The 27,905-nt window shown below is 45.9% G+C and overlaps 1 protein-coding gene across 1 annotated transcript in view; it reads right to left on the bottom strand.

The window, feature by feature from the left end:
* LOC143290281 (DNA topoisomerase 2-binding protein 1-A-like) overlaps nt 1-27,905 on the bottom strand; it is an 84,697-nt gene that overhangs the window by 9,906 nt on the left and 46,886 nt on the right. The window contains exons 25-36 of the mRNA XM_076599626.1: nt 24,603-24,752; nt 23,855-23,938; nt 22,237-22,305; nt 19,221-19,679; nt 16,059-16,144; nt 14,883-14,935; nt 13,940-14,032; nt 10,525-10,603; nt 8,348-8,468; nt 5,769-5,838; nt 3,080-3,216; nt 1,091-1,184 (exon numbers count right to left, since the gene is read on the bottom strand). Coding sequence (XP_076455741.1) covers nt 1,091-1,184; nt 3,080-3,216; nt 5,769-5,838; nt 8,348-8,468; nt 10,525-10,603; nt 13,940-14,032; nt 14,883-14,935; nt 16,059-16,144; nt 19,221-19,679; nt 22,237-22,305; nt 23,855-23,938; nt 24,603-24,752 — 1,495 coding nt within the window. The remainder of the gene's footprint in view (nt 1-1,090; nt 1,185-3,079; nt 3,217-5,768; nt 5,839-8,347; nt 8,469-10,524; nt 10,604-13,939; nt 14,033-14,882; nt 14,936-16,058; nt 16,145-19,220; nt 19,680-22,236; nt 22,306-23,854; nt 23,939-24,602; nt 24,753-27,905) is intronic.

Below are 27,905 nucleotides of genomic sequence, written 5' to 3'. Positions count from 1 at the left end.
CTATCACATCCACTGTTCCATCAGTCACACACACCATCAACACTGTCACATCCACTGTTCCATCAGTCACACAGAACATCAACACTATCACATCCACTGTTCCATCAGTCACACAGAACATCAACACTATCACAAACACTGTTCCATCAGTCACACACACCATCAACACTATCACATCCACTGTTCCATCAGTCACACAGAACATCAACACTATCACAAACACTGTTCCATCAGTCACACACACCATCAACACTATCACATCCACTGTTCCATCAGTCACACAGAACATCAACACTATCACATCCACTGTTCCATCAGTCACACAGGACATCAACACTATCACATCCACTGTTCCGTCAGTCACACAGACCATCAACACTATCACATCCACTGTTCCATCAGTCACACAGACCATCAACACTATCACATCCACTGTTCCGTCAGTCACACAGGCCATCAACACTATCACATCCACTGTTCCATCAGTCACACAGACCATCAACACTATCACATCCACTGTTCCATCAGTCACACAGAACATCAACACTATCACATCCACTGTTCCATCAGTCACACAGACCATCAACACTATCACATCCACTGTTCCGTCAGTCACACAGACCATCAACACTATCACATCCACTGTTCCATCAGTCACACAGAACATCAACACTATCACATCCACTGTTCCATCAGTCACACAGGAATGGCAGCCTGACAACAATGACATCCTCATAAAATAATGATGCATGCAGACAGAAACAAATCAATAATTATGATGTTTTTTCACTGCTTAATTACAATCAATCAAGTGCATGTCAGTTTGGGCCAGCAGGACAAGACCTGTTCTCGTTCTTATTTCACATTGATCTATTTGCAAATTGTGATATCACACACACACACACAAAAAAAGACACAGAAACACTTCATTGACTGAGAACTGGCAAAAGACAAGAACAATGAATAATGGAAGCAGGTGTAGTTGGTGAGTGTCATGACAGACATATCAGTATAATTTTCACTGGCTGAGCAAGAGACAAGACAGGAGAAGAGAGAGGGGAAAATGCTGCAGTCTTCACACAAGACTCACCCACAACCACATGGGTACACTGGGGATCAAACTGCGATTTCTCCAGCACTGTTCCACCAAGTCGCTCTATCACCGCCGAAAACTCTATTCGCTCCTGCCAATGCAATGTGCACATCAGTTTTAAGTCATCAATTCACATGAAATAAACTTCAGCATTGTTTTTTCTCATCTTAAATTTCTCCGTGTGAAGTTGGGACTGATTTCCCCCTGGGACAAAGTACTACTTTTACATGTGTGGCGTGTGGCACTTTCAGTCATGTTCAATGCAAGTTTCACATTGTGTCTTCTCTTCTGTTCCACACATACCTTCCTTTTTTATGTGCAGTTTCTCTAGCCTTCTATAGACCTACATGTATCCATCAGTTTTCTTTAGAGTTCCTTGTTGCAGAATTATGCATACATGCAAAAAATGTGTGTGAATGAGCTTTGATTTCTTTCCGCACGAGATTTAGCGCTGCATAACTTTATTATCATTATCAGAATTATTCTTGGAGTTTCTCGTTGGCATGATGATTGAGCAGAGGAAGCAGACTTCATCTTTTGCCGGAGTGTGTCATGTGCAAATGAAGACCTGTCCTGGATTACACATCTGTCCACACACACTGTGTTTAAGAGAACCGGTGACCACAGTCAATCATAAACAACACGATGAACATGTGCCATTCACACAGAGTGGTGCAGACAGACAGATGGACAGACAGGTATATACTTACAGGTGTGGGGCAGACAGACAGATGGATATGCAGGTGTGTACTTACAGGTGTGGGCAGACAGACAGATGGACAGGTAGGTATATACTTACAGGTGTGGGGCAGACAGACAGATGGATATGCAGGTGTGTACTTACAGGTGTGGGCAGACAGACAGATGGACATGCAGGTGTGTACTTACAGGTGTGGGGCAGACAGACAGATGGATATGCAGGTGTGTACTTACAGGTGTGGGCAGACAGACAGGTGGACAGGTAGGTATATACTTACAGGTGTGGGGCAGACAGACAGGTGGACAGGTAGGTATATACTTACAGGTGTGGGCAGACAGACAGGTGGACAGGTAGGTATATACTTACAGGTGTTGGGCAGACAGACAGATGGACAGGTAGGTATATACTTACAGGTGTGGGGCAGACAGACAGATGGACAGGTAGGTATATACTTACAGGTGTGGGGCAGACAGACAGATGGACAGGTAGGTATATACTTACAGGTGTGGGGCAGACAGACAGATGGACAGGTAGGTAAAAACTTACAGGTGTGGGGCAGATAGACAGATGGACAGGTAGGTATGTACTTACAGGTGTGGGGCAGACAGACAGATGGACAGGTAGGTATATACTTACAGGCGTGGGGCAGACAGACAGGTGGACAGGTAGGTATGTACTTACAGGTGTGGGGCAGACAGACAGATGGATATGCAGGTGTGTACTTACAGGTGTGGGGCAGACAGACAGATGGACAGGTAGGTATATACTTACAGGTGTGGGGCAGACAGACAGATGGACAGGTAGGTATATACTTACAGGTGTGGGGCAGACAGACAGATGGACAGGTAGGTATATACTTACAGGTGTGGGCAGACAGACAGATGGACAGGTAGGTATATACTTACAGGTGTGGGGCAGACAGACAGATGGACAGGTAGGTATATACTTACAGGTGTGGGGCAGACAGACAGATGGACAGGTAGGTATGTACTTACAGGTGTTGGGCAGACAGACAGATGGACAGGCAGGTGTGTATTTACAGGTGTGGGGCAGACAGATGGACAGGCAGGTGTGTATTTACAGGTGTGGGGCAGACAGATGGACAGGCAGGTGTGTACTTACAGGCGTGGGGCAGACAGATGGACAGGCAGGTGTGTATTTACAGGTGTGGGGCAGACAGATGGACAGGCAGGTGTGTATTTACAGGTGTGGGGCAGACAGATGGACAGGCAGGTGTGTATTTACAGGTGTGGGGCAGACAGATGGACAGGCAGGTGTGTACTTACAGGTGTGGCCATGCCGGAGGTGAGGATTATGGGTTTGCGGGGGGAGGCCTGTGCCTGACTCTCAGAGCTCTCTTCACTCAGCAGTTCTATGGGCTGGGGGCTGGTCACCCTGCTCAACAGTCTGGCTGTGGGGAAGGCTGGGGACAACATTCACTTTCACATCATGCCTACAGACCCATATACCCTACACAATATCAAAGAGATGTCACATCATGCCTACAGACCCATATACCTTACACAACAAAGAGATGTCACATCATGCCTACAGACCCATATACCTTACACAATATCAATGAGCTGTCACATCATGCCTACAGACCCATATACCCTACACAATATCAAAGAGCTGTCACATCATGCCTACAGACCCATATACCCTACACAATATCAATGAGCTGTCACATCATGCCTACAGACCCATATATCCTACACAATATCAAAGAGATGTCACATCATGCCTACAGACCCATATATCCTACACAATATCAATGAGCTGTCACATCATGCCTACAGACCCATATATCCTACACAACATCAAAGAGATGTCACATCATGCCTACAGACCCATATACCCTACACAATATCAAAGAGATGTCACATCATGCCTACAGACCCATATATCCTACACAATATCAAAGAGATGTCACATCATGCCTACAGACCCATATACCCTACACAATATCAATGAGCTGTCACATCATGCCTACAGACCCATATATCCTACACAATATCAAAGAGCTGTCACATCATGCCTACAGACCCATATACCCTACACAATATCAAAGAGATGTCACATAATGCCTACAGACCCATATACCCTACACAACATCAAAGAGATGTCACATCATGCCTACAGACCCATATACCCTACACAACATCAAAGAGCTGTCACATCATGCCTACAGACCCATATACCCTACACAATATCAAAGAGATGTCACATCATGCCTACAGACCCATATACCCTACACAATATCAAAGAGATGTCACATCATGCCTACAGACCCATATATCCTACACAATATCAAAGAGCTGTCACATCATGCCTACAGACCCATATATCCTACACAATATCAAAGAGCTGTCACATCATGCCTACAGACCCATATACTCTACACAATATCAAAGAGATGTCACATCATGCCTACAGACCCATATATCCTACACAATATCAAAGAGATGTCACATCATGCCTACAGACCCATATACCCTACACAATATCAAAGAGATGTCACATCATACCTACAGACCCATATACTCTACACAATATCAAAGAGATGTCACATCATGCCTACAGACCCATATACCCTACACAATATCAAAGAGATGTCACATCATGCCTACAGACCCATATACCTTACACAATATCAAAGAGCTGTCACATCATGCCTACAGACCCATATACCCTACACAATATCAAAGAGATGTCACATCATGCCTACAGACCCATATACCCTACACAATATCAAAGAGATGTCACATAATGCCTACAGACCCATATATCCTACACAATATCAAAGAGCTGTCACATCATGCCTACAGACCCATATACCCTACACAATATCAATGAGCTGTCACATCATGCCTACAGACCCATATACCCTACACAATATCAAAGAGCTGTCACATCATGCATACAGACCCATATACCCTACACAATATCAAAGAGATGTCACATCATACCTACAGACCCATATACTCTACACAATATCAAAGAGATGTCACATCATGCCTACAGACCCATATATCTTACACATCAAAGAGATGTCACATCATGCCTACAGACCCATATACCCTACACAACATCAAAGAGATGTCACATCATGCCTACAGACCCATATACCCTACACAATATCAAAGAGATGTCACATCATGCCTACAGACCCATATACCCTACACAATATCAAAGAGCTGTCACATCATGCCTACAGACCCATATACCCTACACAATATCAAAGAGATGTCACATCATGCCTACAGACCCATATACCTTACACAACATCAAAGAGATGTCACATCATGCCTACAGACCCATATACGCTACACGGCATCTATTGGTTTTTTTTGTTTGTTTCTTTCTTTTTGAAGCAGCAGCAGAGGCCTGATCTTTGCATAAATCCCATGTGCTGATCAGGCCTCGGGACAGGACAAAACATTTTTTTTAATTTTTAATTTTGATATCTAATCACCCCACACATTTCCATCTTCCAGTTATACTGATGACTTGAAACGTTCAATTGTGGATAATTGTTCTGTGTATACCTGAACTTCTGATGATGATGAAGTTTCAATATTATCTTCTATGCAAGTGACAAAAAAAACAAACACCAAAAAAAATCCCTTTATTCCCCTGTATGAGTCTTACTCCTTCAAAGAAAGGAACTGTTGAGGAGACATAATGCTTTAAAACTTGTGAATTTATTACTTTATGCATAAAAAGACAACATATACACAAATCAAACCCGCAAGTAATGAGAACACACACACACACAGAAACAAACACATACACACAAAAACGCACAGACGTATTCACATGCACACATACAAGAAACCCACAAATACACAAACATCCAGAGAAGAGACATAAACACATACATGTACACACAAGAGAAAAATCACACTCACACACACACACACACACAGAAAACACATACACACATACAGAATAAACATGCACACACATCCTCACCTAGCGGTGGAGCTTCAGGAGTGGGTGACCTGACCTCCATGGCTGGCTGCCTGACGGACTTCTCTTCTGGCTGAAAACACACCCACCAACTTCACTCCACACTATGTCACACCACTGTCACTATGTACATCACTATATTTCTCTTCTGGCTGAAAACACACCCACCAACTTCACTCCACACTATGTCACACCACTGTCACTATGTACATCACTATATTTCTCTTCTGGCTGAAAACACACCCACCAACTTCACTCCACACTATGTCACACCACTGTCACTATGTACATCACTATATTTCTCTTCTGGCTGAAAACCCACCCACCAACTTCACTCCACACTATGTCACACCACTGTCACTATGTACATCACTATATTTCTCTTCTGGCTGAAAACCCACCCACCAACTTCACTCCACACTATGTCACACCACTGTCACTATGTACATCACTATATTTCTCTTCTGGCTGAAAACCCACCCACCAACTTCACTCCACACTATGTCACACCACTGTCACTATGTACATCACTATATTTCTCTTCAGGCTGAAAACACACCCACCAACTTCACTCCACACTATGTCACACCACTGTCACTATGTACATCACTATATTTCTCTTCTGGCTGAAAACCCACCCACCAACTTCACTCCACACTATGTCACACCACTGTCACTATGTACATCACTATATTTCTCTTCTGGCTGAAAACACACCCACCAACTTCACTCCACACTATGTCACACCACTGTCACTATGTACATCACTATATTTCTCTTCTGGCTGAAAACACACCCACCAACTTCACTCCACACTATGTCACACCACTGTCACTATGTACATCACTATATTTCTCTTCTGGCTGAAAACAAACCCACCAACTTCACTCCACACTATGTCACACCACTGTCACTATGTACATCACTATATTTCTCTTCTGGCTGAAAACACACCCACCAACTTCACTCCACACTATGTCACACCACTGTCACTATGTACATCACTATATTTCTCTTCTGGCTGAAAACACACCCACCAACTTCACTCCACACTATGTCACACCACTGTCACTATGTACATCACTATATTTCTCTTCTGGCTGAAAACACACCCACCAACTTCACTCCACACCACCAAACACCACTGTCACTATGTACATCACTATATTTCTCTTCTGGCTGAAAACACACCCACCAACTTCACTCCACACCACCAAACACCACTGTCACTATGTACATCACTATATTTCTCTTCTGGCTGAAAACACACCCACCAACTTCACTCCACACCACCAAACACCACTGTCTATGTACATTACTACAATCATCTTTTCAAAAATAAAATGAATAATTTTTCAAAACAGTAATTTTTGCTTGTCAGTCTCTCTCCTATCTCCAACACCCTAATGCAATATAAATCACCACCTGACAGACAGGTACCGTGCACTGTAAATCACCACCTGACAGACAGGTACCATGCACTGTAAATCACCACCTGACAGACAGGTACCTTGCACTGTAAATCACCACCTGACAGACAGGTACCATGCACTGTAAATCACCACCTGACAGACAGCTACCTTGCAATGTAAATCACCACCTGACAGACAGCTACCATGCACTGTAAATCACCACCTGACAGACAGCTACCTTGCAATGTAAATCACCACCTGACAGACAGCTACCATGCACTGTAAATCACCACCTGACAGACAGCTACCTTGCAATGTAAATCACCACCTGACAGACAGCTACCATGCACTGTAAATCACCACCTGACAGACAGCTACCATGCACTGTAAATCACCACCTGACAGACAGGTACCATGCACTGTAAATCACCACCTGACAGACAGCTACCATGCACTGTAAATCACCACCTGACAGACAGCTACCATGTACTGTAAATCACCACCTGACAGACAGCTACCATGTACTGTAAATCACCACCTGACAGACAGCTACCATGTACTGTAAATCACCACCTGACAGACAGCTACCATGCACTGTAAATCACCACCTGACAGACAGCTACCATGCACTGTAAATCACCACCTGACAGACAGCTACCATGCACTGTAAATCACCACCTGACAGACAGCTACCATGCACTGTAAATCACCACCTGACAGACAGCTACCATGCACTGTAAATCACCACCTGACAGACAGGTACCATGCACTGTAAATCACCACCTGACAGACAGGTACCATGCACTGTAAATCACCACCTGACAGACAGGTACCTTGCACTGTAAATCACCACCTGACAGACAGGTACCATGCACTGTAAATCACCACCTGACAGACAGGTACCATACACTGTAAATCACCACCTGACAGACAGGTACCATGCACTGTAAATCACCACCTGACAGACAGGTACCATGCACTGTAAATCACCACCTGACAGACAGGTACCGTGCACTATAAATCACCACCTGACAGACAGGTACCATGCACTGTAAATCACCACCTGACAGACAGGTACCGTGCACTATAAATCACCACCTGACAGACAGGTACCGTGCACTATAAATCACCACCTGACAGACAGGTACCGTGCACTAAAAAAGCGGGTACCTGGGCAAGGAGGGAAGGGTGGTCCAGGTCCGGCATGTCCATGTTGGCCATGAAGTCTTCTGTGTTCTGACTGGGGCCACAGTCCATCTCCAGCTTGTGAGCCAGACGCTCCTTCTCACGTCTGACACACACGCACACACACACACAGACGTGATACACACACACACCAAGGTGACACACACACACACAAACACAGAAGTGATACACACACACACCAAGGTCACACACACACACACACACACACACACACAGAAGTGATACACACATACACCAAGGTCACACACACACACACACACACAAGTGATACACACACACACACACACACACACACAGAGGTCACACACACACACACACACACAGAGGTGATACACACAGAGGTGATACACCTGATACACACACACAGAGGTGATAAACACATCTATTCATATTTTTGGAGAGAGAGAGAGAGAGAGAGAGAGAGAGAGAGAGAGATTGAGAGGCATACTATGTATATTCATGCATAGATTTTTTAAATATACTCACACGAAGTACATAAAAAGTGGAGGGTTTGTTTAGTTTGTTTGAATGTTTTGAGAGGGACATCATTGGTCGGACTGTCCTTTTTCAACTGTGTTGTCCTTAACGTTTGTACTGGAACACTGTACATGAGTTATACACAACCACTGTTTCAGTCATACAGGACCACTGTTGTGTTACAGTCATACAGGACCACTGTTGTTACAGTTATACAGGACCACTGTTGTGTTACAGTTATACAGGACCACTGTTGTGTTACAGTTATACAGGACCACTGTTGTGTTACAGTTATACAGGACCACTGTTGTGTTACAGTCATACAGGACCACTGTTGTTACAGTTATACAGGACTTGTGTTACAGTCATACAGGACCACTGTTGTTACAGTTATACAGGACCACTGTTGTGTTACAGTTATACAGGACTTGTGTTACAGTCATACAGGACCACTGTTGTGTTACAGTTATACAGGACAACTGTTGTGTTACAGTTATACAGGACCACTGTTGTGTTACAGTTATACAGGACCACTGTTGTGTTACAGTCATACAGGACCACTGTTGTGTTACAGTTATACAGGACCACTTTTGTGTTACAGTTATACAGGACCACTGTTGTGTTACAGTTATACAGGACCACTGTACATAACAGTCATTCAGGACCACTGTACATAACAGTCATATAGGACCACTGTACATAACTGTCATATAGGACCACTGTACATAACAGTCATATAGGACCACTGTGTGTTACAGTTATACTGGACCACTGTTTTACAGTCATACAGGAGCACTGTACATAACAGTCATACTGTACATAAGTTATACAGGACCACTGTACAGAAGTCATACTGTACATAAGTCATACAGGACCACTGTACATAACAGTCATGCTGTACATAAGTCATACAGGACCACTGTACATAACAGTCATACTGTAAATAAGTCATACAGGACCACTGTACATAACAGTCATACTGTACATGTCATATAGGACCACTGTACATAACGGTCATACAGGACCACTGTACATGCCAGTCATACTGTACCTAAGTCATACAGGACCACTGTACATAACAGTCATACTGTACATGTCATATAGGACCACTGTACATAACGGTCATACAGGACCACTGTACATGCCAGTCATACTGTACCTAAGTCATACAGGAACACTGTACATAACAGTCATACTGTACATGTCATACAGGACCACTGTACATAAGTCATACTGTACATAAGTCATACAGGACCACTGTACATAACATATATACACAACCACTGTACATAACAGTACATAAGTCATACAGGACCACTGTACATTACAGTCATACGGGAGCACTGTGTGAAGGAACACAGTGCATAACACAATCAAAGTAACACCGTTTCTTTTCCAAAATCCTTACTACGGAAGCTACATAAATTTACAAACGTGTGTGCCCTGTCTCAAAATCTCTTCTGTACACATCAAATAGGAAAAAGTACAAACATGTTTAAAACATTCACACACACACACGAAAATGGGAGCACAACAAGGAACCACGACATAAGAAGGCACATACTTCGCCAACCCCCCCCCCCCCCCCCCCCCCCCCCCATGGAGCAGCGGGGAGAGGCAGAGGACAGCCAGGTCACACACACACACACACACACATCCCTCACCGTCCTGTGGGGTCATCCCAGGTGATCTGTACACTCTGTGAGGCCTCCGTGCCCAGACTCTCCCCCGTGTGCAGGCCCTCTGTGAACACATAGATCCCTGAACACCACTCTGTCAGTCACACACCACATCAGTCTGTGTCACAGTGTGAACACATAGACCCCTGAACACCACTCTGTCAGTCACACACCACATCAGTCTGTGAACACATAGACCCCTGAACACCACTCTGTCAGTCACACACCACATCTGTCTGTGTCACAGTGTGAACACATAGACCCCTGAACACCACTGTCAGTCACACACCACATCAGCCTGTGTTGCAGTGTGAACACATAGACCCCTGAACACCACTGTCAGTCACACACCACATCAGCCTGTGTTGCAGTGTGAACACACAGACCCCTGAACACCACTCTGTCAGTCACACACCACATCAGTCTGTGTCACAGTGTGAACACACAGACCCCTGAACACCACTCTGTCAGTCACACACCACATCAGTCTGTGAACACAGACCCCTGAACACCACTCTGTCAGTCACACACCACATCAGCCTGTGTTGCAGTGTGAACACACAGACCCCTGAACACCACTCTGTCAGTCACACACCACAGTCTGTGAACACACAGACCCCTGAACACCACTCTGTAAGTCACACACCACATCAGTCTGTGAACACACAGACCCCTGAACACCACTCTGTCAGTCACACACCACATCAGTCTGTGAACACACAGACCCCTGAACACCACTCTGTAAGTCACACACCACATCAGTCTGTGAACACACAGACTCCTGAACACCACTCAGTCACACACCACAGTCTGTGAACACACAGACCCCTTGTCACAACCCGTAAGGGGTTGCCCATGAACCCCCGCCCCTTCCCAGACTAGCTAACTTCCCGACAACACAAACACGGAGACACAGAAAAGTTCAGCTCGCTTTACTATGGTCATGTAAACATACATAAATAAATGAATTCCACAAACCCAAGCATTACTCACACACACACGTAAATAACCTCTGTCTAACTACAGCACAACACAACTTGCTGTCAACTGCAGCGCCAGTTCTGCTAAAACACGCTGCCAGAGTTCATTCACATGCTGACAGCCAAAGACGGACCAAGCTGGTAGTTTGCTGGTTGAAGCTGGTCGGGGAAGAGGGACAGTGGGAAAGTACGAACGGGAACAGGAGTGAGGGAGTTTCGGGGTGACACGTTAGAAGGGGGACGAGGACCATTCCAGGCTTGTCCCGGAGACCCGTCGAAGGCAGTGGCACGGAAGGGAGGGAACAGGAAAACCTGTAACACCTCGCTGGCTCTGTTGACTATGTTCTTTTTTTTTTACTAATTGCAAAAGAGTACATTCCCACCCTCTCCCCACTTATCTCCTCCTTAAGCAATATATATTACGCTAAACAAAGCAAGTAGATATTTTTACTTTACATGAACTATCAGCCTCGGCGTACAAAACTATCGCCTTGAAAAGTATTTGATCGTCTGTTTTCGCTTTTCCAAATAATAAAAGGGTTAAACCAACACACAACCCCAACGTACATCATGACTAATACAAATGGCAATAATATTTCGTTTTCCATCATGCTAGTTCCGAATAATATAAACAGCACCAGCCGGGCTACATTACAATTACATCACATTTCCATCCACACCAAAAATGTTTGGGAAAATTTACATACTGCAATTAGACAGTCACCATTACAGACCTGAAACAATCCGAGCTGAATATAATTATGGCAAAATGATACACCCAAACAACAAATTTACTAATTTCCCCCGAATATTTAGAGATAAAAGAGTGCTGAATTTAAAATTTCCACTAAAAAAACACAACATCACCCCGACCTTGCAAGTAACCTAAACCTCACTTTAACGTCAACCAATATCCCAATTCACAACATTACATTAATATTACGCAGACAAACACAGACTCCCTCACCTGTCACCAGGTAAATGGGCACACCGCTGCCCAGGGTGAAACACTGACACACACACACACAGAAAGAAGGGGGTGACAACGAACACACCCCACTACTTCTGTAGGACGACACCCAACAGCTCCCTCGCTGGAACGGTGATCCGTCTCTTGACAGAGCTTGGCATCAAAAGCCCAGAGAAATCTTTCTCTCCCCACCATATAGACTTCTGAACTCACTCAGAGTTCACAAACCGTTCAGGAGAAGGGACATGACATACACATATCCTCAGATATGCACGTGTAAAAGCATGAAGGGGGACAGAGGGGGGTGAAGGAGAGGGATGGAAAGAGGGGGAGAAGGGAGAGAAAGAGGAGAGGGAGGGAGAGAAAGGGGGAGAAGGGATGGAAAAGAGTTGCACATGAACACAAGCATATCAACCGTCACGAGCCGTGACACCCCTGAACACCACTCAGTCACACACCACATCAGTCTGTGAACACACAGACCCCTGAACACCACTCTGTAATTCACACACCACATCAGTCTGTGAACACACAGACCCCTAAACACCACTCAGTCACACACCACATCAGTCTGTGAACACACAGACCCCTAAACACCACTCAGTCACACACCACATCAGTCTGTGAACACACAGACCCCTGAACACCACTCCATCAGTCAGACACCACATCAGTCTGTGAACACACAGACCCCTGAACACCACTCTGTCAGTCACACACCACATCAGTCTGTGAACACACAGACCTCTAAACACCACTCCATCAGTCACACACCACATCAGTCTGTGAACACACAGACCCCTGAACACCACTCCATCAGTCACACACCACATCAGTCTGTGAACACACAGACCCCTGAACACCACTCCATCAGTCAGACACCACATCAGTCTGTGAACACACAGACCCCTGAACACCACTCCATCAGTCAGATACCACATCAGTCTGTGCACTGCACTGAAACAAGATGCTCTCCCTGGGAAGAGCAACCCATATGACACAGAGAAATATTCTGTGACAAAATGTCACACAATAGGAGACACTGTGTGTGTGACAGCTGAGGGGAATGCACTATGCTGAAGCTGGGGCTCTGTTTTGTGCAGGAGACAAAATGCTGCACCTGCTTACAAGTGAACGTCTACTGCCAAGGTCTTATTCTACATCTGGTACCTCACTGCTCATACACCCAAGCCTAAACAGAGGTAAACACTGTGAAATGATGATCAACTGAGGGAAGAATATGAACACAAGAGAATTAGCAAGCATGGAAGTTAAAGCTAACAATGTCAACATTCACATGATTTCAAACTCATGTAAGTTATTTTTGGCCATCATTGATCACATTCCAACAGCCCCACAATTATCCACACACACACACAAATTAGAACACATGCACACACAAACAACACAACACACACAACACAATATCATCCTATCCATGCCCCGTCACCTTGTGCTTTATGCTGTGTCTGCCAGGGACTGGCGTGGTGGGTGGTGGCTGACTCAGACAGGTTGCCCGACGTGTTGATCTGATCTCCACTGGCTGCCCACACACAACCACAACCACGCCTTTCTTCGCTTGTCTGCCTTTTTTTCTTCTTCTTTTTCTCTTACTGCAGTAGCAACAGCACAGCTTAACACTAGGCATTTAGATCTTATTGATTATAATGACTGAACTACTTACTGATCAGTATGACAAAACTGAGAGTCTTATTAATTAATACACCAAACTATTTACTGATCAATATGACAAAACATACAGTCTTACTGATTAATATCACCAAACTTCTTACTGATTAGTATGACGAAACTAACAGTCTTGTTGATTAATACAACCAAACTCCTTACTGGTCAATATGACCAAACTGGTTTTGAGAGGACATCCTGTCAAGAAACTGAAATTCAACAAAATGCTGGATAAGGATGTATTCATCATAAGTTATTTGCTCTCACACCTATACTGAATCTGTCACACACACATACACATCTACATATGCACACACAGGTGATGGGTCAACATCAATGGGCCAAGTTAAACAGACCGTTTTTCACACTGCATCAAAGCTTGACCGCTGCAGCCAACTTTCCTGTGCAATAGGAAATTGACTAACCTTCCGTCTTGACAGAGTTTGAAATGAAAATGTCTACAGACCTGTTTTGTCATGAATCAAACTGTGTGACTGACAGCATTAAGCCTGAAATATCTGGCGCTGTGAAGTGGTTTTTTGTGTGTTTGTTTTGTTTTTTCACAGAAACTTGGTGGCGAAAGAGTCAAACACAGACATGAGAAAATTGCAAAAAAAATTAATTCTAAGATCATTTCATTGATCAATCTTCAATTGTGGCTCAAGACATATTGACAACAGACTGCGCTGCACTGCTCCCATACTCACAGTTTCCCTCAGCGGCACGTCTGTTTCTCTTCTTGCGGGACTTCTTGGAGCGGCTGTAAAACAACACAAACCCCTGACAGTGTGCACCCACAATGACCCACACACCACACAGACCATGTCACAGCCATCAACACCACACACACTGTCAACACCTAAACCACCAGCATGGCTCCATCAAGGCAATTCAGTATCAGTGTCATTCCACTTTGCCACAAAAGTTCACCAGATGGGCCTTTGCAGTACCATTCATTACACACAGTATTAAACAGAATGTGGCATCTGTAAAGTCACAATGTACAAAACGTCAAACATACCAACTCCAAAAGAGCAGAAACAACCAAGAATTAAAAATATCACTCACCATGTGGCCGCAAAGCAGACACAAACAAAAACTCAAGTTAGACATACACACATAAACACAAACAAAAGCTTCTGTTTGTTTTTTTAAACACTTGAAGGGGTACACCAAAAATAAAAAGACTGCGGGGAGAACAAGTGAATTACATAGAGTGAGAGAGAAACAGCAGGAAAGGACATTCCAGGGTCATCATTTGCAAAGAGGACACCACTGATCATCAGCTCCCAGACAGCTCAACACAGTGAATGAGCACCACAAAACACACACACTGACTGGAGACAGCTCAACACAGGACAATGAGCACCACACAACACACACTGACTGGAGACAGCTCAACACAGGACAATGAGCACCACACAACACACACACTGACTGGAGACAGCTCAACACAGGACAATGAGCACCACACAACACACACACACTGACTGGAGACAGCTCAACACAGGACAATGAGCACCACACAACACACACACACACTGACTGGAGACAGCTCAACACAGTGAATGAGCACCAAACAAAACACACACACTGACTGGAGACAGCTCAACACAGGACAATGAGCACCACACAACACACACACTGACTGGAGACAGCTCAACACAGGACAATGAGCACCACACAACACACACACTGAATGGAGACAACTCAACACAGGACAATGAGCACCACACCATACATACACATACTATGACAGGAACACACATGCCCCACCTCACACAGTACTGTCCTCTTCAACCAACCAGCATGTCACACTCAAACAACAGGTCAGTAACACTTACCAATGTCAGAAAATAAATAACAAACAATAAGAACATTACCTTGACGAGGCTTTGACTGTCTCCAGTGTTTTGCTGAGAGCCTGACGAATTTCCAGGCTTCCCCCGTCTTCCATGGGAGTGGTGGCCTGCAACATGCACACAGTTCATCACACTGAGGCCGCTCTGTCTCCCCATCCCCCATGTTACAACACTGTCTCCCCATCCCCGATGTTACAACACTGTCTCCCCATCCCTGATGCCACAACACTGTCTCCCCATCCCCCATGCTACAACACTGTCTCCCCATCCCCGATGTTACAACACTGTCTCCCCATCCCTGATGCCACAACACTGTCTCCCCATCCCCCATGCTACAACACTGTCTCCCCATCCCCGATGTTACAACACTGTCTCCCCATCCCCGATGCTACAACACTGTCTCCCCATCCCTGATGCTACAACACTGTCTCCCCATCCCTGATGCTACAACACTGTCTCCCCATCCCCGATGTTACAACACTGTCTCCCCATCCCTGATGCTACAACACTGTCTCCCCACCCCCGATGCTACAACACTGTCTCCCCATCCCTGATGTTACATCTCCCCATCCCTGATGTTACAACACTGTCTCCCCATCCCCAATGTTACAACACTGTCTCCCCATCCCCCATGCTACAACACTGTCTCCCCATCCCTGATGTTACAACACTGTCTCCCCATCCCCCATGTTACAACACTGTCTCCCATCCCCGATGTTACAACACTGTCTCCCCATCCCCGATGTTACAACACTGTCTCCCCATCCCCGATGCTACAACACTGTCTCCCCATCCCTGATGCTACAACACTGTCTCCCCATCCCCCATGTTACAACACTGTCTCCCATCCCCGATGTTACAACACTGTCTCCCCATCCCGATGCTACAACACTGTCTCCCCATCCCTGATGCTACAACACTGTCTCCCATCCCGATGTTACAACATGTATCCCATCCCTGATGCTCAAACTGTCCCCATACCTGTAGCTACAACACTACCCATCCCGATGCTAACGTTGTCTCTCTCAACCTTGAGTTACACCCCCATCCAAGATGGTTGGAAACACATGTCTCCATCCAATGATGAAACACTGTCAGGCTCCATCCCCATTGCAAAACACTGTCTCTCCCCATCACACTGATGATTACAACACGCCCCATGACACATGTTCAACACAGTGTGACCACAAATCCCCGATGTAAACAAACAGACTGACACCCACCCCACTGTTAACAACTACAGACTGAGCCCCCACACACCACTGACTAACGTCTCCCCATACCCCGACTTACAACACACTGACTGAGCCCAGTCACCAGGATCTGACACACACACACACACACTGATGCGAGACATGTCACACACATGCACCCAAACAACACTGTACCTCCACGAAAATGCCCCCATACAACTGGGCTCACCACAGGAATGCTAACACACAAACACTGACTAACCCACACAGGCAATGAGCTACCACACCTCACCATCCCTGATAACACAACACAGTAATCCCCACCCACATGACTGAACTGTCTCCCACACCGATGTACACACTGAGCATCCCAAAACCCGATGCTACTCAACACAGTGATGAGCACCACCCTTTACACACACTGAATGAGCAACAACACACTGACATCCCACATCCCCGATGTTACATAACACTGGTATCCCACCACTACAACACTGACTGAGCCTCCTATTTAACAATGGCACCCCATCACCCTGATTGAGACACTCTCAACACGCAATGGACAACACTTCTACACATACTATGACAAACACATGCTCCCCTCCCGTACTGTCTACCAACACTGCTTCCCTCAACCGTCTCCTCCATCAGAATGATAACAAACACATCAACCATCCTTGTACAGCACTGTCTCCCAGTTCCTGATGCTGACAACACTGTCTCCCCGTCCCTGTGGTGCCTGCCATGCACACACTGTTCATCATCACTGAGCCCTGTCTCCCCATCCCCCATGTTACAACACTGTCTCCCCATCCCCGATGCTACAACACTGTCTCCCATCCCCGATGTTACAACACTGTCTCCCCATCCCCGATGTTACATCTCCCCATCCCCGATGTTACAACACTGTCTCCCCATCCCCGATGTTACAACACTGTCTCCCCATCCCCCATGTTACAACACTGTCTCCCCATCCCTGATGCTACAACACTGTCTCCCCATCCCCCATGTTACAACACTGTCTCCCCATCCCTGATGCTACAACACTGTCTCCCCATCCCCCATGTTACAACACTGTCTCCCCATCCCCGATGCTACAACACTGTCTCCCCATCCCCGATGTTACAACACTGTCTCCCCATCCCCGATGTTACATCTCCCCATCCCCGATGTTACAACACTGTCTCCCCATCCCCGATGTTACAACACTGTCTCCCCATCCCTGATGCTACAACACTGTCTCCCCATCCCCCATGTTACAACACTGTCTCCCCATCCCTGATGCTACAACACTGTCTCCCCATCCCCGATGCTACAACACTGTCTCCCCATCCCTGATGCTACAACACTGTCTCCCCATCCATGATGTTACAACACTGTCTCCCCATCCCCGATGTTACAACACTGTCTCCCCATTCCTGATGCTACAACACTGTCTCCCCATCCCTGATGCTACAACACTGTCTCCCCATCCCTGATGCTACAACACTGTCTCCCCATCCATGATGCTACAACACTGTCTCCCCATCCATGATGTTACAACACTGTCTCCCCATCCATGATGTTACAACACTGTCTCCCCATCCCCGATGTTACAACACTGTCTCCCCATTCCTGACTGTGACTGGTATCACTGTCTCTACCTTGCAAAACTGAGGAAATAGATATCAACTTTCATGTCATACAAACACACAATCACCACACAACATGTACAAACAGCATGGACAAGCACACACAAGACACGCTTATGCGCACAATCCATTTAAACACACACAGAAACACACACAATTTTTTACAAATATATATGTATACACAGATTAACCATCAATGAAATACAACCACATGATCCATTTAACACACACACAATGTACATGTTCAAACATACAAACATACACACAATCACAATCCAAACACACACATGTAAACACACAAGCACTAAGTAACATACAAGGTATTTATATACACATGTTAAAACACGCAACACACTCACTTCCTTATGTTCAGACTCCTTTTCCTTCAAAGAGGCCTCCTCCCCATTCTCCCCAGCCTTGCCCTTGGACCCGTCAGCCCCGCTCTTCTCGTCACTAGATGACGACAGTGACGACCCTCTGGTTTTGTTCTCTGCCGACGTTTCCCCCATACTTTCTCTGTCAGCCACCTCCGTCACCTCCGTCGTCTGACGCATTTGGGGGCTACCCTCCTCCACCACACTCCCCATCTTCTTGACTTTTGCTGCAGGGGTTGTGGCACCAGCAGTGCCGCCTTGCCATTTCTTCATCTCCGTCATGCTCTCCTGCCATGCCTCAGACACGCATTTAGCTGAGGCTTGGGACTTAGCCGCTGGTTGTGCAGGGGTGTGTTTTGCTGACCCGTCATGAGCAGATCGCGGTGTAGTCCTCACCGAGCGGCGCAGCCCTCTGCTGGGGGTCTCTGTTCTGACCACGCCCCCCTGTACATGACACAGTCAATCAACATTCCTGTCTGCTCTGATCACACACCCCTGTACATGACACAGTCAATCAACATTCCTGTCTGTTCTGACCACGCCCCCCTGTACATGACACAGTCAATCAACATTCCTGTCTGTTCTGACCACACCCCCCTGTACATGACACAGTCAATCAACATTCCTGTCTGTTCTGATCACACACCCCTGTACATGACAGTTCATCAACATTCCTCTGTTCTGACCATGCCCCTGTACATGACACAGTCCATCGACATTCCTGTCTGTTCTGACCACGCCCCCCTGTACATGACACAGTCCATCGACATTCCTGTCTGTTCTGACCACGCCCCCCTGTACATGACAAAGTCCATTAACATTCTTGTCTGTACTGACCACGCCCCCCTGTACATGACACAGTCAATCAACATTCCTGTCTGTTCTGATCACACACCCCTGTACATGACAGTTCATCAACATTCCTCTGTTCTGACCATGCCCCTGTACATGACACAGTCCATCGACATTCCTGTCTGTTCTGACCACGCCCCCCTGTACATGACACAGTCCATCGACATTCCTGTCTGTTCTGACCACGCCCCTGTACATGACAAAGTCCATCAACATTCTTGTCTGTACTGACCACGCCCCCCTGTACATGACACAGTCCATCAACATTCCTGTCTGTTCTGACAAAGCCCCTGTACATGACACAGTCCATCAACATTCCTGTCTGTTCTGACCACGCCCCCCTGTATACTACACAGTCCATCAACATTCCTGTCTGTTCTGACCACACACCCCTGTATACCAAACAGTCCATCAACATTCCTGTCTGTTCTGACCACGCCCCCCTGTATACCACACAGTCCATCAACATTCCTGTCTGTTCTGACCACGCCCCCCTGTATACCACACAGTCCATCAACATTCCTGTCTGTTCTGACCACGCCCCCCTGTATACCACACAGTCCATCAACATTCCTGTCTGTACTGACCACACCCCCCTGTATACCACACAGTCCATCAACATTCCTGTCTGTACTGACCACGCCCCCCTGTATACCACACAGTCCATCAACATTCCTGTCTGTTCTGACCACGCCCCCCTGTACACCACACACAGTCCATCAACATTCCTGTCTGTACTGACCACGCCCCCCTGTATACCAAACAGTCCATCAACATTCCTGTCTGTACTGACCACGCCCCCCTGTATACCACACAGTCCATCAACATTCCTGTCTGTACTGACCACGCCCCCCTGTATACCACACAGTCCATCAACATTCCTGTCTGTTCTGACCACGCCCCCCTGTACACCACACACAGTCCATCAACATTCCTGTCTGTACTGACCACGCCCCCCTGTATACCAAACAGTCCATCAACATTCCTGTCTGTACTGACCACGCCCCCCTGTATACCACACAGTCCATCAACATTCCTGTCTGTTCTGACCACGCCCCCCTGTATACCACACAGTCCATCAACATTCCTGTCTGTTCTGACCACGCCCCCCTGTACACCACACAGTCCATCAACATTCCTGTCTGTTCTGACCACGCCCCCCTGTATACCACACAGTCCATCAACATTCCTGTCTGTTCTGACCACGCCCCCCTGTATACCACACAGTCCATCAACATTCCTGTCTGTTCTGACCACGCCCCCCTGTATACCACACAGTCCATCAACATTCCTGTCTGTTCTGACCACGCCCCCCTGTATACCAAACAGTCCATCAACATTCCTGTCTGTTCTGACCACGCCCCCCTGTATACCAAACAGTCCATCAACATTCCTGTCTGTTCTGACCACGCCCCCCTGTACACCACACACAGTCCATCAACATTCCTGTCTGTTCTGACCACACACCCCTGTATACCAAACAGTCCATCAACATTCCTGTCTGTTCTGACCACGCCCCCCTGTATACCACACAGTCCATCAACATTCCTGTCTGTTCTGACCACGCCCCCCTGTACATGACACAGTCCAACATTCCTGTCTGTTCTGACCACACACCCCTGTATACCAAACAGTCCATCAACATTCCTGTCTGTTCTGACCAAACACCCCTGTACACTACACACAGTCCAAGACATCAACAGTCCTGTCTCTTCTGGGTAAGCAACAGTAACATGTACAAGTGATACTGGTCTGCTGAGGATTCTCATTACTCAAAAGACCCTGAGCTACACGTGACACAAGATTTGCCCTAATACCATGACTTTCCATAGTGCAGTCAGTGTATGCAAGCAGGTACCACATTTACTGATTACAAGGCACTTTGGAGTAAAGGGCGCACCATCAAAATTTTACAAAAATGAAGATTTTATCGATGTATAAGCTACAGTGAACACAAGCCACACATCAAATGCTAAACAAGTCGAGCACTGGTGGGTCGATTGCTGATGCTGCCAGGGCCATGTTTGCACCTTGAACCCAAGTGGATGTCAAGGCCCTGACGTCATCAGAATAAACCATGTGACTGCCGTGTGGGCACTACAGCAAATGTCACACACACACACACACCAGCACACTGCAGAGTACTGACCAGGTTGAGGTTGGGGTTGTAGTTGTGGGGGTACATGGCCTCGTCAACACGACTCCGCTGCTCCATGCACTGGTGGACACACACACACAACACAGCCTAGGTAAAATAACAGCATCCATCACAAAAACAGGTTCACCGTGCACTCGTGGACACACACACACAACACACAGTAGATAAATCAACAACATTCATCACACCAACAAGTCTACAATGCACAACTATTTACCCCACGACTTTCTTCATCATGATACAGTAAAAATTATAAAGAGCACTTGCAGTGGTATTCACCAAGACACTGATACCAAAAACAAGTTTGGCTGCAGCAAACAAAGCAGCTAAATGCAGCAGGTTCTGCTGATAATTTGAGTTGTTTCATTGTGCGTAGTTTCACAGTGAAACACAACTGTCACGTCTTCCAAACACTTCTGGGGTTTAACAAACCGCTTTTCTCAAGAAGGAATCCTTCTCCAAAGGACAGTAATGTCACTCCCACATACTGCTTTGTACTGCAAAACCTAAATGCTCTATATATTACACTGGTTTCACACAGAATAAAGTACAAGATCAGCACTCTATGTTATAAATGTATTCACAAATCTGCCCCTTCCTATCTATGTGGCTGCCTTCAACTCAACACTCCATCTCGCTCTCTACAATCAGCTTCGGATCCACTCTGTTTATGCATACCCAGATTCACTCAACTGTTGGCCGCTGCTCTTTCTCTGTCTCTGGACCTTGTAAGCGGAATGAACTTCCTCTTTCACTTCAACAGGTGTCCACACTCAGCTCTTTTAACTCTCTCCATACGAACGGTGAAAGAGACGACGTTAACAGCGTTTCACCCCAATTACCATCATCAAAATATTGCAAGCAGAAGGCTTTTATACTGAAGACGTGAATGTTGACAAAGAATACCACAATTCTGACGACGGAAGCTAAAGGTTGGGTCATTCAGACACCCACTGGACATCCGAGGGGTCTGTGTAGAGGAGAAGAGAAGACTGGTTGTACTGAGTGAGTTAAGTCTGGCCTTAAAACCCACCTCTTCCCAAAATAGCCTCTATTCCTTGCCTCTTCTTGCCTTCAGTTTTTTTTCCAGTTTTAAAGTTATGCATGCGTTTGAATAACTGGTGTGAAAGCCCTTTGATTTGTCTCTGCACAAGATTCAGCGCTATATAAATATAATAATAATAATAAATATAATTATAATAACAAGCTAAACATTAGATCAGAAATAAATCAAGAAGTTTCATTTCAAACTTTTTTCTTCAGATGGTCACAAAATTGTAATTTGAAAACAAGCAGAGAATAGCATGAACTGTCATGAAAAACTGTATAAATCATGCCTAAATAATCTGGGTACACAGTTCTGTTGAAGTGTAAAAATCTTGATGTGGCCCTTTCTTTTCTGCAGTTTCCTGGGCAATGAGTTCATATTCATATGTGTAATCCTATCAGTTATACATAATTCTTATCAGATCATTCAAAGCTTTTAATAAATGTGAAATACCTCTTTTCTAAGTAATAAGCAAGTCTGACAATGGGTTCACACACATTCTCTCTCTCTCTTACACAGAAAGACATCCACACTTCACCACAGAACCCAAACAGTACTCACAGCATACAACCAGTGAGGTGACACCACAATCTTCCCCTGGCTTTTTGCCTGTCGATATTCCTTGTTCAAATCATTGGCTCGACCCTGTGACAGCAAGCACAGGATTTCAACAGTTCAGTTATTTAAGTCAGTTTTCTTAACATTATCAATATGAAATTGTCCTAACATATATTATCAAAATAGTTGTCCTTACATCTAAAAACAACAACAACCCATTCCTACATATTAGGAAATATGAAATTTTGGTAGCTAGGACAGTGTCCCCAGACTCCTTGCAACATCCATTTTCTTTATCAAAAGTAAAAGGACACTGTGCTTCACTAATCAAAAGGTGGGGGAAATAATTAAATACAAGCAAAGAAACAAGATAAATAATACTTATTCTTCATAAAAAAAAATGCGAGAGTAAACACAAATTTAAGAAAAACCTATTCAAGTCAATACCTATAAGGGCTTATCAATTGCTTCTTCAGCTGCAGGACACATAAACACACAGTTTTTTCATGCAACTTGCATACCTCATAAGAACGCAAAAAAAATACTGTTTTAAAAAATCATCTGGACTAACAGCCACATCCTGTAAAACACAGCTGGCAATCACACTCACACAATGTTAGATATAAAAAAAATTCAAAAAAAGATTTTAAAAAATCCAACAACAAAGGAAACAAAAGGATACAAAGTAAAAAAAACACACAGTGTGTGTGTGTGTGTGTGTGTGTGTGTGTGTGTGTGTGCATGTGCAGACCTGGAAGATGAAGTGTGTGCAGGAGGGTGAGTACTGCCAGGTGTAGTCCCCCCCAAGCTCCACCACAATGCTGTTGTACTCTGTCTGGTTCAAGCCCAGCTTCTTGCTGACTGCTATCACCACACCCTCCAGGGGGCCTCGGTCCTCCACCTCAACACATACCACACATGCACCAACATTTCATTCTCTAACAGGCATCACTGCATTCAGACAAATCCATTTACACTTCACCGCATCTGAAGGACAGATGCCTGACCAGCAGCAAACCAATGTGTTTCGGCCTTGAGTGAGTGCATTTACATATTTGTGTATCTACCAAAGTGGATTTCTTCAACAGAATTTTGCCAGAGAACAACACTTGTGTTGTCATGGATTCTCCTTCTGTGTGTCAAGTGCATATGACACACCGGACATCACTTTATCATCTCATCTGAAAGACAAGACGCTCACTTTGATTTTCCTATCAAACTTGGGAGAAAGGGTGAGACACTGATTCAAACCCAGACCCTCAGACACTGTACTGACAGATAGGTGCCTTTATCATGCGGCCACCTTCTTTCCAAATTCTGTGCATCAACAGAGAATGGAACCTGGGCAGGGCGTGGCAGATGAGTATTCTACCTGTTGACCACTGATCAACATTCCCTCTTCCTCACTGCACTGCGTCTGTCTAACACACACCACCACATGCAGCAACAGACCCTCATCCTCACTGCACTGCGTCTGTCTAACACACACCACCACATGCAGCAACAGACCCTCATCCTCACTGCACTGCGTCTGTCTAACACACACCACCACATGCAGCAACAGACCCTCATCCTCACTGCACTACGTCTGTCTAACACACACCACCACATGCAGCAACAGACCCTCATCCTCACTGCACTGCGTCTGTCTCAACACACACCACCACATGCAGCAACAGACCCTCATCCTCACTGCACTGCGTCTGTCTAACACACACCACCACATGCAGCAACAGACCCTCATCCTCACTGCACTGCGTCTGTCTAAAACACACCACCACATGCAGCAACAGACCCTCATCCTCACTGCACTACGTCTGTCTAACACACACCACCACATGCAGCAACAGACCCTCTTCCTCACTGCACTGCGTCTGTCTAACACACACCACCACATGCAGCAACAGACCCTCATCCTCACTGCACTGCGTCTGTCTAACACACACCACCACATGCAGCAACAGACCCTCATCCTCACTGCACTGCGTCTGTCTCGACACACACCACCACATGCAGCAACAGACCCTCATCCTCACTGCACTGCGTCTGTCTAACACACACCACCACATGCAGCAACAGACCCTCATCCTCACTGCACTGCGTCTGTCTAAAACACACCACCACATGCAGCAACAGACCCTCATCCTCACTGCACTACGTCTGTCTAACACACACCACCACATGCAGCAACAGACCCTCATCCTCACTGCACTACGTCTGTCTAACACACACCACCACATGCAGCAACAGACCCTCATCCTCACTGCACTACGTCTGTCTAACACACACCACCACATGCAGCAACAGACCCTCATCCTCACTGCACTGCGTCTGTCTCAACACACACCACCACATGCAGCAACAGACCCTCATCCTCACTGCACTGCGTCTGTCTAACACACACCACCACATGCAGCAACAGACCCTCATCCTCACTGCACTGCGTCTGTCTAAAACACACCACCACATGCAGCAACAGACCCTCATCCTCACTGCACTACGTCTGTCTAACACACACCACCACATGCAGCAACAGACCCTCTTCCTCACTGCACTGCGTCTGTCTAACACACACCACCACATGCAGCAACAGACCCTCATCCTCACTGCACTGCGTCTGTCTAACACACACCACCACATGCAGCAACAGACCCTCATCCTCACTGCACTGCGTCTGTCTCGACACACACCACCACATGCAGCAACAGACCCTCATCCTCACTGCACTGCGTCTGTCTAACACACACCACCACATGCAGCAACAGACCCTCATCCTCACTGCACTGCGTCTGTCTAAAACACACCACCACATGCAGCAACAGACCCTCATCCTCACTGCACTGCGTCTGTCTAAAACACACCACCACATGCAGCAACAGACCCTCATCCTCACTGCACTGTGTCTGTCTAACACACACCACCACATGCAGCAACAGACCCTCATCCTTACTGCACTACGCCTGTCTAACACACACCACCACATGCAGCAACAGACCCTCATCCTCACTGCACTGCGTCTGTCTAAAACACACCACCACATGCAGCAACAGACCCTCATCCTCACTGCACTGTGTCTGTCTAACACACACCACCACATGCAGCAACAGACCCTCATCCTTACTGCACTACGCCTGTCTAACACACACCACCACATGCAGCAACAGACCCTCATCCTCACTGCACAGCGTCTGTCTAACACACACCACCACATGCAGCAACAGACCCTCATCCTCACTGCACTGCGTCTGTCTCAACACACCACCACATGCAGCAACAGACCCTCATCCTCACTGCACTGCGTCTGTCTAACACACACCACCACATGCAGCAACAGACCCTCATCCTCACTGCACTGCGTCTGTCTAACACACACCACCACATGCAGCAACAGACCCTCATCCTCACTGCACTGCGTCTGTCTAACACACACCACCACATGCAGCAACAGACCCTCATCCTCACTGCACTACGTCTGTCTCGACACACACCACCACATGCAGCAACAGACCCTCTTCCTTTCCATATTCTTTTCTTTTGTATTGCACTGCTTTTTTTTTCATAACTTTTTTTGGTTTTGGTCTTTATAAGCTATTTCAACAATCCGTGCTCATGAAGCAATTCCACAGATTGTAACATGGATCATTTTTATCTATGTGGAATGCAGTCATGCTGGGCATATCCAAATTCAAATGCTTTTGACTATTTTGGGTTGTTGCATTCATGATGAAATGTCAAGGTAAAATGGCACAAAACAATTATCATGTCCATTTTAGCTGTGAACGCTTAGAGTAACAGCCATCACTTGTATGCTTTGCGTTGTAAGCAAATGATATAATACTACATGCATAAATGCAAACACACTACGTCAATTTGAAACCTTGACATACAATCACCCACTCTGAACACCAAGAACAGCAAGAAATGTCCATTAACTAGAAGACACACAGACAATACATCAATGAAATTGTAGATTTCACTTTCTGATTATCTATGAAAAAAAAAAAAAAGTAAAAAAAGAAAAGAAATAAAATAAAAATAAATTAATTCTAACAAA

Source organism: Babylonia areolata, chromosome 15 (genome assembly GCF_041734735.1).
Source record: "Babylonia areolata isolate BAREFJ2019XMU chromosome 15, ASM4173473v1, whole genome shotgun sequence".
Classification (NCBI taxonomy): domain Eukaryota; kingdom Metazoa; phylum Mollusca; class Gastropoda; order Neogastropoda; family Buccinidae; genus Babylonia; species Babylonia areolata.
The sequence above is the reverse complement of the archived record's forward strand: the minus strand, read 5'-3'. Positions and strand labels throughout refer to the sequence as shown.